Raw genomic sequence first — 20,000 nt, 5'->3', positions numbered from 1 at the left:
CATCACGGGTGGTATTTGTAGTGGCTCGGACATGACAAAGTAAACATCAGAGCCGGAGGTGGGGGGGGGGTCAGAGATTTAGTCATAACTCCTTTATTTTTACATATTTAGCAGAAATATTACGTCACGGGATTGCCAAAGCCGACTAGATTACAGGAGATGTTTTTCAATTTTTCGAGTATTTAAAAAAATATTCTTCGAAAATTCATTTGACGGCCCCCTTAAAAGATTTACCATATATATGAAGCTGCTACTATTGGAGAAAAACAAACTCGGTATTATGAGCCATTGGCATGGGAATTGTCATGATATGATGCCATGTGTTTTTCTGTCCACAACAGCCTTGGCATGAACGTGCATACCACCTGGTGGCAAGTAGTAAAAGGTCAGCTGAGTCAAATGACCTCCGAGTTCCTTATGCACTGCAAAGGTGTTGATAACTGCCATGTCAAATAGGGTGAACAAAACCTTTTCATACCATGTGAGGGATTTGTGAGCAGTTGGATATGATTAAGCCTGCTGATTGCTCATGTTGACCTCCTTTACCCCACCATTGTCATTTACAACCACTTGGGGTTTGACACACAAAAACCCACTGTGGGACAGGGTGGCGACCATCTCACTTCTGTGGACAATGAACAGCATTGTCACCATATGCTTGTTGTACCACTGCATTCACAACATGCCTGTAGATGTACTCTGACTGTCCTCATCTCTGATGACTTTCACCCACAAATTGGTAGACATGAACTTCCAGTTGACACGCACTGTGCCAACCGTTTTATGTACCAGGTTTGCAGGTAATGGTATAGGGTTGGGGAGGTATACCAATTATTGGTATGGAGCTCATACCCTTTCACAAACAAGTTCCCGACACCCATCAAATTGACTTTCATCCCGAAGTGCGTGCACTTGGTGGGGATGAAGGTCACAGCTGCAAATCTCCCCCTCCTGGACACACTCTCCTTCTTCCACCAGAAATCAGGTTATCCAGGACAGCTCCTGCTTCCATTGCACATAGACAGACAGTGGCTCCTCTGAATTTTAGAGTAGTGTCCTTTTGGAACATTAATCTAGATCAGAATTATCACTGTTGTCACTGCTAAGGCTTCTGTTGCTATTACTGTTGATATGACTCCTACCCCTCAGCACAAAGCTCTTGCCACATTAATCTGACAAAAGATCGTAAAAGTGCGAGGGGCCAGCCAAGGTGGAAGGCTGAGGGTTAACAGGACTTTCAACAGTGGCAGCAGACAAAATTTACATATGAGGCATCTTCAGGGTATTTACAGAACTAGACTGAATTGTACTGCTAAAACACCTCTCTCTGTTACCTTTGCCAGCCAGTCAGATTGCGCCATTTCACTTGTTTACACACTTTATTGTTGGGCAATCTACCTTGTTCCTTTTTCCCTTGTTCGACTACCGTAAGCCTTGTTTTTGGTATTTTTTATTTTTATTTTTCATTTTTCATTTTTGTCTTTGCTTTTTGCTTTGTTTAGTTTTTTCTTCTTCTTTTTTTTTTTTTTTACATACCAATCCCTCACATAAAATGGCCACTTTGTATATCTATATCATGCTATTGACCTCTGTCCACTCCAGCCCCCCTGACACACACTCAAGGACATGTAAACATACATATATCCACACATACACACAAACGCATGCACACACAAACACGCACACAAAAACATGCACACAAAAACATGCACACAAAAACATGTACACAAAAACATGCACACAAAAACATGCACACAAAAACATGCACACAAAAACATGCACACACACACACACACACACACACACACACACACACACACACACACACACACACACACACACACACACACACACACACACACACACACACACACACACACACACACACACACACACACATGCCCGCTCCTCAACTTGAATTACCACTCATATTCATAAGCACACACATACAGACATGAACGCACTCGATTGCCAGATGATTGACAGGTGTTACTCACACACATTATTGGTATTATATTACCCAATGAATATTGTCATATTCCACAATGCTCAAAACATACTGGTAATATATTCAAATTTAATACTTTGTGTTCCCACCCCCTGCTGCCGAGACACAGTTCAAGTGTTGATGCACATTTACCACTAACTTGTCTATCAAGGCATGGCCTTCCTCACAGAGTGGACATTCACATGCTTACAAGGCATTATTTATGACTGTGACATGATTATGAGTTTGTTCTTGCCACATGCATTTTAACATGGCTGCCCTTACATTTTCTGGAGATCTGGGTGAATGAGGCAGAGTATGTTCGCAAACCAATTCCAAACATCACAGCTGGTGTAGATGGGGTTATTGTGTTGAATAAGATAGAAGGGCTCAGTTTCAGGAAACACCATAGCCCTAACTGTTGGGAGGAAAACCTCAAGGATTTCTATATATCTGCTGCCCGTTAATTTGAAGGGCCAATATCCTTGAACTCCCTGACACCATTTGCATGCATCCACCCAAACAACCTTGCAGTGATTCAGCCACTCCTGCTCGTGACTAAATTCTCTGGTTCATATCTGTTAAATGATAATACTGCATTAGATATAGAGATAATATGATATGTACATAGAGATATTTTTATATAAAAGTTTTTTAGCATTCATAGTTGCTTATCTGCAAATTGCAAGGCATATTCCATCCTGGACGAGTATTCGAGACCTTATGAATCAGGATGAGATCAATTTGAACCCCAAAATGTCAGCCCTTCTGCAACATCAGGTTCTGTTCATTATTTGGTATTGTGACACCCCTCTTAATAGTTTTTTATGTATCCGTACATGCCAGCCCATGCAACATTGGAATAAGTTAAGTATGATTTTAATATTTGTACTTTTTCCAGTGTATGAACAGAGTAAACTCCGCAGTAACATCAAATGTCTCTCGCCATTACGAGATATAAACCAGGAATTTGTTCTTAGCATCCCAGAGTTTCTTCCCAGACTAGTGAATTTTGCCACAAATCTTCCATGTGAGTATAAGAAATCATTTCAGTATTTGTATCATTACACAGTTGTATTATTGCCATTTGAGCTTTGCAAATTTTCACTTTTCCTTACAATAGGAATGTGAGAGCTATTGAAAATGATACTAAACATGATTTGATTTTCTTTTACCATTATTTTTATGACTAACAATTAACTGAGGCCTAGTTGTTAGTGCTAGTGTTAGTTAGTTGTAAGTAACATTTTGTTATTTGTATAATGTAAAGAAAATTTCATAATCAGTTTTCTGCAATGCAACCTGCACAGCCAGGAATAGGTTCCTGAGTGTGGAAATAGTGTCCTTCCTGGAGCTGGCGCTCTTGCAGTCATGGCTCATGGATAGTATATTCCAGTTATTTATCGATGGAAGTAATGCAGAAGCCCCCTGCCAAATGTCAGATGAGTCTAATCACCCTCCAAGTCTTTCTTGGAGGGTGAGTCTTTCCCGCCACATTGGCCTTCATTCAGAATGCTCATGATGGCAAGTTTGCATCGCCCCGGCCCACAGTCAGATTTCCCCATGATGGCATGTTCACGTCACCCACACTGCAAACCCAATTTTTTAATGATTTGATGGTCTTCTCATCCAGATCGTCAAATTACTCTATGATATGAATAAGTACTCAGTCACACTCTTCTATCTTCACATGCTAAAATTTATTCTTAATACTCTCTAAAATTTATACAGATGAACCGCGATATGAGGGCATTACTATGGAAGTTGATCATTGGATAAGGTTAATAGAAGACTCAATGTCTGATGTCCTGAATGAACACAACCCTCTCATTGTCACAGGTAAGTCTGTAGATTGATTTTCTTTCTTCTTTCTGTTTGATGTTTTTCTTAGTAATATACATTAATGCAGTGACAGGTTTTGACAAGAATGTTGGTATTTGGCTTGCATGCATCAAACTGCAAAGTAATGTTTTAAGTGATAAAAGAACAAACAACAAACAAAAAAGCAGGCCTTTGTATTTGCTGTAATGAGTATTCTCCTGAAAAAAAGTGAGGAAAGAAGAATTATCTGAGGATGAGATGAAATCTAAGTTGCATGAATTAGATCCAAGAACTTTGTGAGAAATATTAGGGCTTATAGTATTCTTATGCATTAATTATGCATATTAGAGATGATCCAAACTCCTATTTGGTTCTCTGATTGAATTATGTAAAGCTGCCTTAGTTGTGTATATCCTTGTTTATGTAATTATTTTCTTGTGAAACAAAATCTGTTCCAAGAATCACAGGCCTGTGTAATGCATTTTTCATTCTAGGCTATCCAATTATAAGTATGATTACTGGCATTCATTTAACTTTGTGTCAATATAAATATTAATCTGCTTATTAAAGCAAGGATAAGAACATTTTCAATAAAGTACTTACAATCATTCAAATCATTATCCATATGAAATTATATAACCATTAAGGTTAATCTACTTTTCTTTTCTTTTTCAATGACTTATTGCATATTTTCAGTATACAAATTATATTAACCCGTAACCCAGTTAGTAATTTGTAGCCCTTAGTGACAGTGCCAGATTTCCCCATTCCTTGAATTTACAGGAAAATGGAAATTGATTGTGTTGTTTTTTATTGACTTTAGGATGATTATAATGTTCAAATACTATTGACAGTGAGAACAATAGAATGATGTAAGAATCTGAAAATCAAAGAAAAGGGTATGTAAACAGAAGTGATAGATAGGACTAGAACTGATTATAAATTGTGCAATGTTTTTATTGTTTTTCTTTTAATGTGGTTGATAGGATTTGATTTTAACACAAGCATCATATATATATCCAACTTTGGGGTTCAGCAATAATGCATGAGCAATGGTGTCGTGCAAAATAAACCAAATCTACCGGCTTGTTAGTTGTGGCAATCGATCATATGGTCCTGTGCCATATTGTTACAACCAGCATAGACCTTGAGGATAGCAAAGATTTTGTTTTTTGTTTTCATTGAAGCTCAGATAATCAAAGAAACAAAATAATGATAAGGCAGCTGCTTTGTACTAAATCTATATGACTGAGAACCATGAAGACCAAAGTCCATCTGAAATGACAAATTTGTATAAAGACTTAATTGATATAGGCCTAGAAATTTTGTATTATTACATCACAAAAATAAAGTGTTGTAGGAAAAAAACGTGACAAGATTATATTTCAAAATATCAGCCCTTTATAAAACATTAATTCCAACAAATAAAAGAATAAAGCAAGGTCACTTGATAACTACAAATTCTTGTTACTCTAACCATTTCTCATTATGTCTGCACACATGTACACACATTTGTAAATTAGTACATATATTTAAACATTCATGGGTAATTTTCTATATTACGTCCGCATAACCGATATCGACGATTTTAGTATCGTTGGATTCCTCTCACTCTCCACATTACAAATATATAGTTTTAATTGCGCGGAAACCTCCCGTTAGCGACAAACTTGGCTCCGATAGCAGGGGAGGGCATGAAAGGTTCCAGGGAAAATGCGGGGTTAAATAGCACTAATTATATAACGCACAGTGAAAATAACCATGGTTATTCACATAACTTTCCATTGCAGGGGGCTGCGCCCCCCTGCGAACCCCCTGCCGAGGAAACATAACCATCACGTATTCCCGGCAGGCTAGAGCGTTACACAATCGTCGTCGATGTCGGAGCGGCGGGCGTAATATTACAATTACCTCGTGAGATTCCTACTGAATTAGCATATTAACCTTGGCATAGTCAGCACTGTATATAGAGACGATTGTAGTATAATCAGGATGAACAGGTTGGCCCGCCCTCGTCGGCGGGTTTTGCGCCTCTTTCGATGTTACACCGATGGACTCAAGGTCGAGTTTCCCGTCCACTTGAATAACGACATCCGTATTCCTAACCAAAATAACCGTCGCGTTCAGAAGTCAGTCATAGTTGCCGCGATGGCCGAGTGTGGAGGGTGCTTGTATTCGGAGACGGTTTTTCTGTGCAATATTGCAACTAGCCAGGAAAAAATGCTAGAGATGTGCTTCCCCCACGGCCTCCTCCGTTTGGAGAAAGCCTGCGGCAGGTGCGGCCAGCCAGGACGCACCCTGCCTCCTTCACATTCTGCGGCAAAGGAGCACCCTCCCTACTAATTAGCGGCATTAATCAATCAGGTTAGTACCTTAAAAATCCTAGGTTATTGTAGGTTATTGGCTCCGCATCTAGTTCGTGTGCGCTCTATCCTGCCGTGAATACGTGGTGGAGGTTTTGTTTCCTCGGCGGGGGTTGGGGGCGGCAGCCCCCCCAGGGGGGGTCGCAGGGGCACAGCCCCCTGCAATGGAAAGTAATGTGAATAATCATTGATTATTTTCACTGTGAGGTTATATTATTAGGGTAATTTTATATATTACGACCGCTGCTCCGACATCGTCGCCCCCGATATCGGGGCCAAGTTTATGGCTAATAAGGGGTTTCCGTGCAATAAAACCTACATATTTGCATTGTATAAAGTGAGAGGAACCCAAAGATACCAAAATCGTCGATATCGGTTATGCGGACATAATATAGAAAATTACCCATTCATGTATGCACATTTATGTACATGCATACTTGTTTTATTACGTGCACATGTATATGTACGCAAGTGTACTTGTATATCCACATAGATATGTATGTATATATAAGTACATCTAGATGGTAGAAAACATTGATATAACTTCATTTATGTATGGGTCATGTTGCTGAGATTGGCATCCACAGAGGTACCTTTTTTGTTTTTATTGTAACTCAGGAAAAAGTAAAAAAAATTTCATGTAACCAAAGACATTTGAAAAAGATGTGTGTAGTTTTACTAGTAATTAGATTATAAATTTTGATGAAAGGAAAGATGCGGACAAAATTTTTTGAGATTATGCACAGTTTCTATCAGATCTAAGTTGTGTTCATAACATTGCAAAGCTAATGAAAATGTGCAGAAATTTGTGGTGGATTTTTTGCTTTTGCAAATATTTGATAATCGCCTATTGTACTTGGCTTCTCCTGCCCACATTTTGCCCAAAATATGGGCATTAGGTTTGAGTGATCACTATAATGGGTATACAGCTTGTAGGCTGGGGGCACACGTACACATATATGGTGACAAGAGTCTCCACATTGCGATGTTATTTTATATTTTTTGGCATAGGCATTTTTAGTTCTTTTGTTATTTTCCAATGTCTGTATTTTTCATTAGATTTACTTAATTAAAATGGCAATAAACTGTTTTCGTTACATAGACTTAATTTCATCTTTTAGTTTTTGTAATACAACCTGTGCCGCTGGTCACAGCGGGCATGAATAGGATTCTGAACATGGAAATATTGTCCTCATTAGAGATGGTGCTCTTCCAGTCATGGCTCATGGATGGCATATTACACATTTAGATGTCAATGGATGTGTGAAATTCATGTTGAACAGATTGCAATAGGAACAACGAAGGGGAGGGCAAGAAAACACACGAATATGCTGAAGGCCTTTTCACTATTGCTTCCTCAGGGCCCCGACGAAGCAATAGTGAAAAGGCCTTCGGCATATTCGTGTGTTTTCTTGCCCTTCCCTTCGTTGTTCTTATTCCATTGTATGTCAATGGATATAATGTAAAGGCTTCTTCCAAAAGCTCACTGAGTCTGATCACCTTCTAAAAGCTTTGTGGGCTCGTTGTGAGTTATTCTTGTCACCCTGGCCTGCAGCCAAATTTTCCCATGGTGGTGTTCATTTTAGCCTATAACCATTAGCCGCTAGGTGGCATGTACATACATGCCATGACTTAATTTCATCTTTTAGTTTTTGTAATACAACCTGTGCCGCTGGTCACGGCGGGCATGAATAGGATTCTGAACATGGAAATATTGTCCTCATTAGAGATGGTGCTCTTCCAGTCATGGCTCATGGATGGCATATTACACATTTGGATGTCAATGGATGTGTGAAATTCATGTTGAACAGATTGCAATAGGAACAACGAAGGGAAGGGCAAGAAAACACACGAATATGCTGAAGGCCTTTTCACTATTGCTTCCTCAGGGCCCCGACGAAGCAATAGTGAAAAGGCCTTCGGCATATTCGTGTGTTTTCTTGCCCTTCCCTTCGTTGTTCTTATTCCATTGTATGTCAATGGATATAATGTAAAGGCTTCTTCCAAAAGCTCACTGAGTCTGATCACCTTCTAAAAGCTTTGTGGGCTCGTTGTGAGTTATTCTTGTCACCCTGGCCCGCAGCCAAATTTTCCCATGGTGGTGTTCATTTTAGCCTATAACCATTAGCCGCTAGGTGGCATGTACATACATGCCATGGCTGTTGTGGACAGAAAAATGGATGGCATCGCTGGTTTTTCTCAGATAGTAACGGCTTTATTTATATGGTAAAGATTTTAGGCAATAGCACCTATATTGAAGGTAAACATTCAAAATTATAATATTTTTATAAATTATAGCAAAATAAGAGCTTTTAGGTGCCAAATGTCGGTCGCAAAATACCGAACTAGCCGGGCGCAAACGGGAAACTGCCAATGCGCTCCAACAATCCCATTATTTCGTCCACTTGCCAGACTTTTTACCCGGTGGTATTGGGATAATATAGTGTCATTTGACATTTATTCTTGCTGACTGCTAGCTATAACACAGTAGTTGTAGTTCTTACCAACCTTATGTAAAATAGAATACTGCAAAAAAATGACATAATTTTTAAGTTTCACAGGATAAAATTCTTATTGCAACCATTTGATGGAGAACTCAAATTTTGATCGTGATTGAAGGGAAATGTGGAGATTGCTATGAATATATGAATAAAACACTCATGAATAAATATCTATATATTTTTATTCTAAAAAACAGCAAAATGTGTATCTGGATGTATAGATGCAGTGTTATACATAATAGTATGGTGTGTAGAGGGCAAATGTGTGTAGAGGAAAAGATGTATGGTTTAGCTGGATGAAATATGCTATACAGTACCAGATTTATTACTCCACACCTACATTTTATTCACTAGATGATGTAGGACTATTTATATATTGTGCAATTATCCTCTTTGCCCTGATTGTGGCAAAGACACCCTGCCTGTCTCTCCTGTTTAGAGTTGAAATTAAGTATGATCTATAAAAAAACTGTGATCTCAAAATTGTTTTTTGACAAAAGCCCAAAAACAGATTAATAATTTTATGACTCATACAGTGGGGTCTCCCAGACCTCATTGTTTTTAATCTGGGTCTACATCTGAGAGTAAAAATGATGATAGAACAAGTGGTCCCCTTAATAAAAGGCCTGATTTTAAAGAATCAAATATTTATCAAGCTAAGAGACCCAAGATTAAATGGTAACTTGAGTGACAATTCTGATAATAATGGTAATTCAAATAATCTCCTGGATGGCTGGTCCGAGGTTCCAGACTTCTGGGAAGTTCAGGAAATAGATTCAGAGATGATTCCTTATACCAAAGTTAAAACAAAGAATGGAGAAAGTCTAAACAGGGTAAATGATGTTACAGTTAAATGTTTTTCATTACCAGAAGGTCAACCTATTAACTTCACTAAATTTCAAAAAGTTGATTCTTTACACAATCTAAATATCAAAGAAATGGCTTGGGCTTTTTCAGATTTGAACATCATGATGAATTCTGATAAAATTCGTTCTTATAGGTCTGACTGCGGAAATTCTAAGACATTATTAGTATCAAGGAGCGTTAAGAAATTTACTAATCTCAAACTAGATATTAAAAATGAAGATGAGGACAGGTAGAAATTATTAGATTTTCTCTCAGAGCCAAGGGCTTCTAACAAGAAGCATCCTCAAGAATTTGAAAACCCTTCAGCAGATCTCTCTAATAAAGATGTTACTTTCAGACAAATGGCTTTATTTGGTGTTAATTTTCAAGATTTTAAAAATCTTTTAGCAGATCTGAAGCTATTTTAGAAGAGGCAGACTCTGTCTCAACAAGACATACTGAAAATTTTGACTTACTTTATGGTCATACATAAAGGGTTAGCATCTATGGCTGTCCCCATGGTTGAATCTCTATTAGAGAATGGAATTAGTACTAGAAATGAGTTTAGAAAATCGTTAATTCCTAAAGAAGTCTCTGAAGCTACAAAAGCTTTTCTTTTGATGGACCCACTTTGTAACGACCATTGGGGTAAAGTGGACACAATATTAGAGAAAATCAAAGAGTCTAATGATCCAGTAGTGGTTATGAAAGAAAGAAGAGGCCTACCATATAGATCCTTTAAGTCTGCTAAAGCTTGCAATTCTTATAAATCTTTTCAGATTAATAAAGGCAAAAAATTTTCAGATCACTCTTATCAGTCAAAATTTAAACCTAATTCCATTGGGTCAGAACAGCCTTCACAAAGGTCTATTCAGTCCTTTTGGGGATGGACCTTTCAAAGAGGAAGCAAGAATCAGTTCCAATCTTAAATCAATTCTAAATGACAATCTAGCTCAAGACCGCCTGTTGGGATAGCAAGATTTCTGGCCTCCGGGGTGGCCACAGAAAGTGATTTCTAGAAATCTTACATGGCCATGGGTAAACAAAAAAACAGTAAAGTTTCATGTTCCTTAAAAGAGAACAGAACTGTTGATCATTTAAAGAATAAAAGAATTAATTCAGAAAGATATCACATCTTTGTGAATCATGTGTTCAAAGTTCCAAAGAGATATTCAGTAGAAACTCGTTTAGTACTAGATGTAAGCAAGTTAATCAATTTCTTAGTCAACTACCACTTCCATATGACAACTGCCACTCATGTTCGGCTGGCTCTATTTCCGAGAGCATTCATGGCTTCAATAGATATTTAGGATGCTTATTGGCATATCCCAATGCATCCAAGGTTCAGAAAATTTCTAGCTTCAGATAAATACAAAGATTTACAGATTCAAAGTTCTACCTTTTTGGCTAAACAGAGCTCCAAGGATTTTCACAAAAATTTTAGTACCCATTCACTCCTGGTTAGTTTCCCGAGGAATCAACATTCTTTTCTATCTGGACGATTGGCTAGTTTTTGCTCCCTCAGCAGAAGAGTCCACAAGAATGATAGACACAACTCTGAGGATAGGATCAGAAATGGGCCTTCTTTTCAATCTTTCAAAATCACATCTTGCTCCTACAAGAAATTTTTCTTGGATAGGTCTCCATTGGAATTCAGTAAAGCAAACAAGATGTTGGAAGAAAGTTATTTGGTATATTCATGCGATATCAATGTCCCGAAGACAATGGGAGAGTTTAATAGGTTCTCTGAATTATTCAGCAGAAGTTATAGAACTAGGTCATCTAAGATTAAAAAGACTTATTCTTGAAGGAAGATCACTGTTTTCTATGGTAGACTGAGATCAGTTAGTACAGTTTCCTCGACGGTTGAAATACCTTCTCAGATGGTGGATGCAAGACAACCGACTGAAGTCAGTGAGGCCTTGGGTTCTTCCAAACCCATCATTAACAATAATGACAGATGCTTCAGATTGGGGCTGGGGTTTTCAAACCTCAGAAGGGTCTCAAGGTTTTGGGAAATGGACATTCCATTTCAGACACAAGAGCATAAATGTCAGGGAACTTCAGACAATCAAATTAGCTCTAGAGTATACCCCAGCATTCTTTCAAGGGATACACATTCTTTCATACAGTTCAGCAGCAGTACATTGTATCAACTGCCAAGGGTCAACTTGGTCTTCAGAACTTCTTCAAGTTTCAGAGACATTACTGGAACTAACAGCCCAGAAACTTTGTTTTCTAAAAGCTTCCCAAAAGCTTCTCATCTTTTGGGAGAAGAAAATTTGTGGGCAGATGCTTTGTCCTGCAACGAAGCTTCAGCAGCAAATTGGTCACTATCAGACAAAGTATTCATAAAACTGATAGATCAGTTTGGAAAACCAGAAATAGACCTATTCACTTCCCAATTCAACAGGAAAACCTATTTGTTTATAACAAAGTCCCAAACCATACTAGCAGGAGGTCCAGATGCATTCACAGTAGAGTGGAACAGATACATTTACCTATAGGGATGGTCAGGCTATAACTATTGAAAAATATGGATAAAACCCGTTTAGAGCAACTTTACGAAAAACCAGGCCTAAAAGGCAAAGAGCGAGCAAGAAGGAATTTCACAAGTTCAGGAGAATATAATCCAACGACTACAAACCAGTCTTATTATAAGCAGTATTGAGTAGTTACTTGTACCCTTCCAGAGATTTGTAGGCCCTTAATTTTTTTTATGTGTAAACACCAGGTGTTTGTATAAAGGTCGGTCAACCAAACAATTAGTATGGCCCAGCAAATGCAGATAGCTGTATTCTGATTTTTTCTAATGTTGAATACCAAATTCCATTATCCTGTTTTTTTTTTTATTTCAGAAAAATACTTGAAAGTTTCGAGTGATTTGTAGGCTTTCAACTCCTCTTTTGTGTAACTACCCGGCATGTATAATTGGAAGAGATAGATATTACCAAAACTAACATGGGCCAACCATTGGGGCTTTCAGACCAGCCATCAGAGAGAGAGAAAGGATCTGGAAAGTTTTCTGTACCTTTAGAATACTAAAGTTTTTCATTATGACGTTTTTTAGCAACTAAATCGAGAGATTTGTAGTAGGTTGACATTGTTCTCACAGCTGATTCAGCGACCATTGTTGATCTTTTGCCCACCAGTGTTTTGCACGTACACAAAAAAGCCTTTTGTTTTTGTTTTGTTGACCGTCCCTATTCCTGCCTCTTTAAACAAAGATTATGCTTCAAGTAGTATCTCACCTAAGGACATATCAAGGATGAGTAATGTTGATAGCTGCCTTATGGACAGCTCAACCATGGACGTGCCCACATCCAGTACCATTGGAGGGACAAAGTAATTCAGAATGTGAATTCCTCACTGTTCATGAACTGCATGAATCTTCACGTATGGATTTTCTCTGCAGATCTTTCAACTTAAGGGGACTGTCCCTGAAAATGGCCACCTTTCCCTACTCTATACATCATAAAAAAATATCGGTTAGAGATAACTGATTGATTCTTTTTGCATGCTATAGAGTAAAGAATTGTGCTCCGTTATATATATAAATTTTAACTTTGCTTCCCCATTGGGGGGGGCACCCCCCAAAATGTCGAAAAAAATCGCTGTTTTTTTTGGTATGTCTTCGGTACATCCCAACTATCAGAGCTCTTTACTGAATATTCCCCCAAAAATACTTGTGTTAGATCAACTCTAGCCTATAGCCATATAAAAGGCCGAATTTTGAAGTTCCTTGTTTTTTTTGTGGCGGGGGACAGCTTGACATAGAGAACTATTTTTGATTTATTTTACAGCATTAAAATATTTAAAAATCGGCCTTTTACATGGCCTTGGGACGCCGAGGCTCTAGTGAAAGCAACAAACTGCATTTGGATCGCATGAAAATTACGTGAGTTGGGATGTACCGAATATTCATAAAAAAATGACGGAGCTATGGCGTTTTGTATTTGGCCCCTTGCCAAAGTTCGTTATCTCTGTTATTTTTCTCTGAATCTAATGATATTATATACTAAAAAAATGCTTATTTAGTGTACTTTGCAATGCAATAATTACCAAGTCAATAGGAATTTTCATGTTCAATAGGGACGCTATTCTGTAAAGGTATGTCACTTTTTTTTTTTTTTTTTTTTTTTCGTTGTTCATTAAAGTTGATATTTTCGTGTGAAAAGCTTAATAAATGCATATTACCATAGAGACAACTAATCTAATCCAGATAAAAACCTTTTTTATTTTTTTTTTATCTTTTTCTATTTTCCATTTTATTTTTATTATTTTTTATTTTGAAGAAATGGGGAACTGTGGATGGCAACATTAGTACAAAATCATTCTAATTATAAAGTCCTGGCATGAATACAACATGGTGGTTCAATTTTGAGAATTTTAAAAGCATATGAATTTAGTACATTGAATTCGAGAACTTACGAAAGTCGTTGAATATTTCCCATGCCTCACACGGGGAGGAGATGGTCACTGGGTGTTTAAAATTTTCGAGGAGGATCATATGTACATGAACGCACGCACATAAAGTTAAAAAGATTAATCATCATAATTTAGTAGGCCTACATTGACTTTCATATCTAAATAATAAAATATATTAGCGAAATGTAACGGAAATATTTCAATCCTTCCTTATAAGGCTATTTTTAAACATTAGTGCTTCGTATGTGATATATGTATATATTACCACGTAAACTAAAACATATTACCAGGGAGTCTCGATCAAAGCATATTTCGTGTGTAAAAGGACACAAAACATACATTTTTTTTTAGATATATTTCACAAAATATTTCGTCATAAATCACGGTGTTATAATTTTTTCCTGATATTGGTATAAAAGTGTTCCTTGAACATTCACAAACTCATATCTATGCGCAATGTCATAATTAAATGCCTTATGCACGATTGCCGCAAGCAAAAGTCCACATAGGTGTACCTGGGCGCTCATTAGCGACGTACCTCTCCGGGTGCTGAGGGACTCGCACTCCGGCTGCAAGACAACGAGCCATAGCAGGCGTTTAATACTAGTTTGGTAGTTTCCTCATCCATGTACCTATACTATACGCTAACTATCTTAATTTAACCCCCCCCCTCTCAGGGACAGTCCCCTTAAAGATACAAGATAATGATTATGTAATAACAGACATCCTTAAAGGTTTTACCCAATCCACTACCAGACAATATGAATCGGGTTGGAAATTATATTAATAATTTTTAAAGAGCCTGTAAGAGTACCAGCTTGTATAATAAATGGTTCATATCACATTCTATCTCCTGTTTCTGCCCTTAATAGTTACCTGAACTCTCTTCCATGTATTTCTGATAGACTTTGGATTAATCCACATAATAATAAAATATGCAATGCTTGGGATCTGTCGAAAATCTTTAGTCAAGTGATTAAAGAATCTGTTCCAGGATATATTCCAAATGCACATCAAGTGAAAAGCTGTGTATCATCTATAGCCTTTTTGAGATCATTTGATTTAACTACAATTCACCGTCATGGCCAGTGGGCTCCTGCTTGCTCATTTGTTAACAGGTATTTTTCAGTTGATATTCCTAATGTGCCATGTGTGGCAGTGACTTCTTTACCTTAATTTTATATTTTAAGGCATGATATTTGGTGTAAGTCGTTTCAAAATATTTTAGTTTTCACCCTCTTGAATTCATTCTGATGTCAGAGTATCTCCATTCCTTACCTTGTTTTAGATTATATTCATTTCTTCTCCCTTTCCCTCCCCACCCTTTTATTATGTTTATTATGGAACAGATGTTAAACAACCTACACAAATCTTCAGGTATGAATCTTCATTGACCTCATATTCAGATAAGTATTTTATTTTCATTGTTTCTTAGGTAGATGGTTAACTAGTTTCTTTTTAACCCACCTATGATGGGTGTCCTACATATAAGACACCCACAAAAAGTGGTTTACAAAATTCCAGGAGATCTGGTTTATCTGATATCACTGGGTCCAGAGATGATCCTGACTGATGGAATGTGATGTGGTTGTTGAGTCCATGCACTACACGAAAATTATAAAATTCAGTTTCCACTAAATGTTGATTTCAAGCACCAAGAAAAATAACATTTGTGCATTTTGCCCGCATCATGTACCTGACCAGATTTGTTGACAGTAAATATCATCATCATCATCATCAAGGGGGCTGATGCCGACGGGGGCGCATAGCCGCATCCACCCTTCGCTTCCACCTACGAGGATCCCTCATGGCTAGACGCCAGGCATGGACTCGGCACATCTCTATTTCTTCACGGCAGGTTTGGTCGATCTGCCCAAGCCACGACTTCCTCAGTCGTCCCACAGGCCTCCTCCACCCAGGGTTGTCTCGAACGGAGACGACCTGATGGGCAGGATCATCCTGAGGAAAGCGAGCCAGGTGGCTGTATAGCCTGAGTTGGCGATCACGGATTGTGCAGATAACAGGTCCTGTGCCAGTCTCACGGTACAACCGTTGGTTGGACACATGGTCCCGTCAACAGTACCCCATGATCTGGCGCAAGGACCTATTACAAAAGGCTTCAAGACGAGCCTCCAAGGCACAGGACAATGTCCAGGTTTCGCAACCGTATAGCAAAACCCGTAGCTTGGTCCTTTTGCACAGGTACCGACATCTCCAAATACTCTTGTTGAGAGAGTTCATGACCCCTGCTACCAGGCCAATCCGTCTGCTGACTTCATGGTCTGACAGCCCAGAGTTATGAACTACACTACCAAGGTATGTAAAGCTCTCTGTGACTTCAGTGTCCTCGCCGCAAGCACGTACCGACTGAACAGGTTCTCCTAACAAGTCCTCAAATTCCTAGACCTTGGTCTTGGTCCAGGAGACCTCTAGACCCAAGGGCTTCGCTTCATTGCTAAATGCATCGAGAGCCACCACTAGGGTTTCCAAAGACTCAGATAGAATGGCAACATCATCAGCAAAGTCAAGGTCTGTAACCTTGATATTGCCCAGTGTTGCTCCACAGTGACTTTGAACAGTAGCTCTGCCTCACTCCTGAACTAACAGGAAAGAAGCTCGACAGGCCCCCACCACACTTTACAGCACTTTCATTACCAGTATACAGGCTTGCTATTAGTCCAATAATCCTTGTTGGAATTCCTCTCAGCCTCAGGATCTCCCAGAGTGCCTCCCGATGCACCGTATCAAACGCCTTTTTGAGGTCGATGTAGGCTGCAAGCAGCCCACGCCTGAACTCACGGTGGCGCTCTACAATGACTCGAAGCACGAGGATACGGTCTATTGTGGACTTACCAGGAGTGAATCCGCATTGCTCCAGTCTCTGGTGCCTCAGTAGATGGTCTCTGATACGTCTCAGAAGGATGTGGGCGAGAACCTTGCCTGGTATACTGAGCAGTGTGATGCCTCTGTGATTGCTGCAGTCCCAACGGTCCCCCTTCCCCTTCCAGAGAGGGATGACCACACCCCCCAACAGGTCAGGAGGAACGGAACCGGACTGCCAGATGGCAGCCAGGACAGCATGTAACCCCCGTGCCATAGGTTCACCACCAGCCTTTAACAGTTCAGCTGGTATGCCGCAGATACCCGCTGCTTTACCACTCTTCAGCTTGGAAATCGCCCCCCTAACTTCAGTTAGGGAGGGAGGGTCCTCACTGATGGGTGGATCCGGCAGCGGGATCTCGACACTTCCCACATCCAAGTTAACTGTTGGTGGGTCAACCTGGTACAGCTGCTCAAAATACTCAGCCCGTTTCCCAGGGCTTGGTATGCAGGACGAAGGTCATTTACTAAGAAATGGCCTTCTACCTCCTCTGCAAGACTCCCAATAAACTGTTCCTTGTCCCTTCTTAACAGGGACCGAGTTCTGCGCACATGAGAACGGTGCAATTCCCGATTCCCTGTCAGACGAGCCGCACGACATGCATCTGTGGCTTCCAGTGTCTCCCGCGAGATGGAATTCTGTACTGCTCTCGGGCGTACACCAATCGTACCTTGAGCAGCATCAAGCGTTTCATGCTTAAAGGTATCCCACAGAAGAACAGAGTCTGTCAGACTGTCAAGCATTGTGAAACGATCAGAGATTGCCTCAGCAAACCCGCGGGCACACTCCCCCTCCCTCAGCCTGTCCAAATGAAATACCCTAGGGTGATCATTTGACCGCTGGGGAGTTTTGAAGTGGACCCGGAGTGTAGCCAAAACCAATCTATGGTCAGTACCACAGAACTCAGCACTCCTGTACGCCCTGCAATTCTGAAGGATCCTCCGAGTGCTAACGAGTATGTGGTTGATCTTGGCTGCATTACCTGCATCACTGTACCATGTCCGCGATGTGGGTCTGGGCACTGGTACCAGGAGCCAGAAATCCTCAGTTTCTGGGACCTAGCAAAGTCCCAGAAAAGGAGGCTATTCTCGCTACCGGCATCAGCTCCTGAACCATGGGGACCCACAGACATCTCATAGCCAGCTCGATCACAGCCAGATATCGCATTGAAGTCACCCAGAACAATGCGAATATCTTGCCGGGGACATCTGTCTACCACAGATGTAAGTTTGGCGTAGAACATCTCTTTCATGTCAAGTTTACAAACATTGGTAGGAGCGTACACAGCAATAAGAGACATGAAGCCAGAAGAAAGCTTCAATCTCAGTACCATTATACGCTCGTCAACAGGAGTAACCTCTACTACCGAGGGCTGGAGTCTGCTGGAGATGGCAATGGCTACTCCCTGGAGATGGTGGCTGTCGCTGCGGCCCGACCAGTAATAGGTGTAGCCACCTACACAGGTCATGCCGCTGCCAGGCCTCCTCACCTCCGAGAGAGCAGCCACCTCAACTCTCAGCCTCCCCAGTTCCCTCGACAGTAGAGGCAACCGATCATCCTGACGCAAAGAACGGACGTTCCAAGCCCCCACCCTAACTTCCCGCCTGAGGTTCAGCCTCTGGCAGTCGCTCCGGGTGGATGCCACCTCTGCCACCCCCACCAACGCTGCCCCATGTAAAAGGGGGTGGCGGGCTGCGTGCCCTATCATCCACCTGTAGGGTTCCCAATGGCTTTCCCCCCCACAAGCTTCACTCTGGGCTGGCGGCCACCAGAGCGCAGGCGAGACGAGTAGTTCCCGTTCCCAGCCTGCGCTCCAGCAGTCGCCCTCCCAGCAGGGCCCACAGTCCACCTCACTTGCTGGGTGGGAGGGACTTTTCCCCTCCTCCCAGCCTTTCCGATTATTTGTGACACTGCCGATTGGTTATATCTGGGGGGAGGAGGACTGTCAAGGCCCACCTCCCCCAAGCCTCCCATTAACCCCAGGGGGCTAGGGGGCAGGAGTTGGTTCAGGTCCAGGGCGTGTCCACATGCTGGTGGGCCATGACCCTGAACCTCTGGGGCCTCCTGCTGCTCTGAGATCCCCCTCAGTTTAGCCTGGAACTGCAAGGTACCCAGTTTCCATGGGAGGCCACAAGGAAGCACTGCAGGGAGTCTCAATGATGGAGAGGCTATGCACTGGCAGGGGGAGGCTTATGCAGAGCTGCTCCCTTTTTCGCACGAGGCTAGCCAGCGGTGGCAGCTGTAAGCGAGAAGGCATGCAAAAGCTCTTAACACTAACTAGACTACCACTCCATCGCTTCACACCACCCTGCGCATGAAGCACCCAAATAAATATACTGGATAACTTCCTTGCCATTATTGACAATATAGCACCCAAAGAAGTATTGATTGGTTGCTTTGAGTTATGATTTTGAAGAACATAAGCTCGGCATCTTGTGGGATGTTCAAATGGAGAGGCTGTACATGTATTTCTTTCTTAAAGTAAACTGCTACATCTTTTTGTCCTCTCTAATTGGCTGTATACTGAGATTCTGCACTCCCCTTTATTGATTGTGCTGTCAAGGAAAGTCTCTGTGCAGGCAATTATGTCAGCTCGGCGGTCAAGTGCCATAATTGTCAGCTCACTTACATTTGTGCGAAGCCCATATTATGGTTGCTGATTAATCACATACAGGATATGGGTCCCTCTGGATTGTTGGAGTTATGAATGTTGTGCCTCTGTTGGAAAAGCACCAGCAGTATTGCTTTTTATGGATCTCAGTAGGGCTGCCGTTTGATTTGCTTGCTCGGAGAGTATAGATGTGAAGAATGCTCTCTGTTTTTCCTCCGTGATTCGGGATTGACACTCTAAATGGGTATGTCTGCTCTTTCCACAATGTTCAGACATTATCTAGAGTGTTAGTCTTCAGGTGTGTGGCCCCTTTTGTGGCATATATTACATAGCACAGTTTGGTACTCTTGTGGGTCTTTTTTCAGGTTTCTGATAAAAAGATCTAAAGGCGTGAGGGGGGTGGGTGGCTTAACATCTACTATGTTCTCTTTCAAGACAGTAGTACTGTTTAACAGCTTTGATCTGCAGGTTTCACACCAGGAATCTCTATCTTGGTCTTCTTGAAGACATCACTTCCCTCTGGGATGGCACTGGATGGAATGCTCCTTTTCTCATGTTCCTG

The 20,000-nt window shown here is 40.7% G+C and overlaps 1 protein-coding gene across 1 annotated transcript in view; it reads left to right on the top strand.

The window, feature by feature from the left end:
* LOC113819531 (short transient receptor potential channel 4-associated protein) overlaps nucleotides 1-20,000 on the top strand; it is a 27,515-nt gene that overhangs the window by 954 nt on the left and 6,561 nt on the right. The window contains exons 2-3 of the mRNA XM_070127074.1: nucleotides 2,889-3,017; nucleotides 3,719-3,826. Of these exons, the coding sequence (XP_069983175.1) occupies nucleotides 2,889-3,017; nucleotides 3,719-3,826 (237 nt within the window). The remainder of the gene's footprint in view (nucleotides 1-2,888; nucleotides 3,018-3,718; nucleotides 3,827-20,000) is intronic.

This window comes from Penaeus vannamei, chromosome 11, assembly GCF_042767895.1.
Source record: "Penaeus vannamei isolate JL-2024 chromosome 11, ASM4276789v1, whole genome shotgun sequence".
Lineage (NCBI taxonomy): Eukaryota > Metazoa > Arthropoda > Malacostraca > Decapoda > Penaeidae > Penaeus > Penaeus vannamei.
Note: the sequence above shows the minus strand (reverse complement) of the source record. Positions and strands in the feature narration are given on the sequence as shown.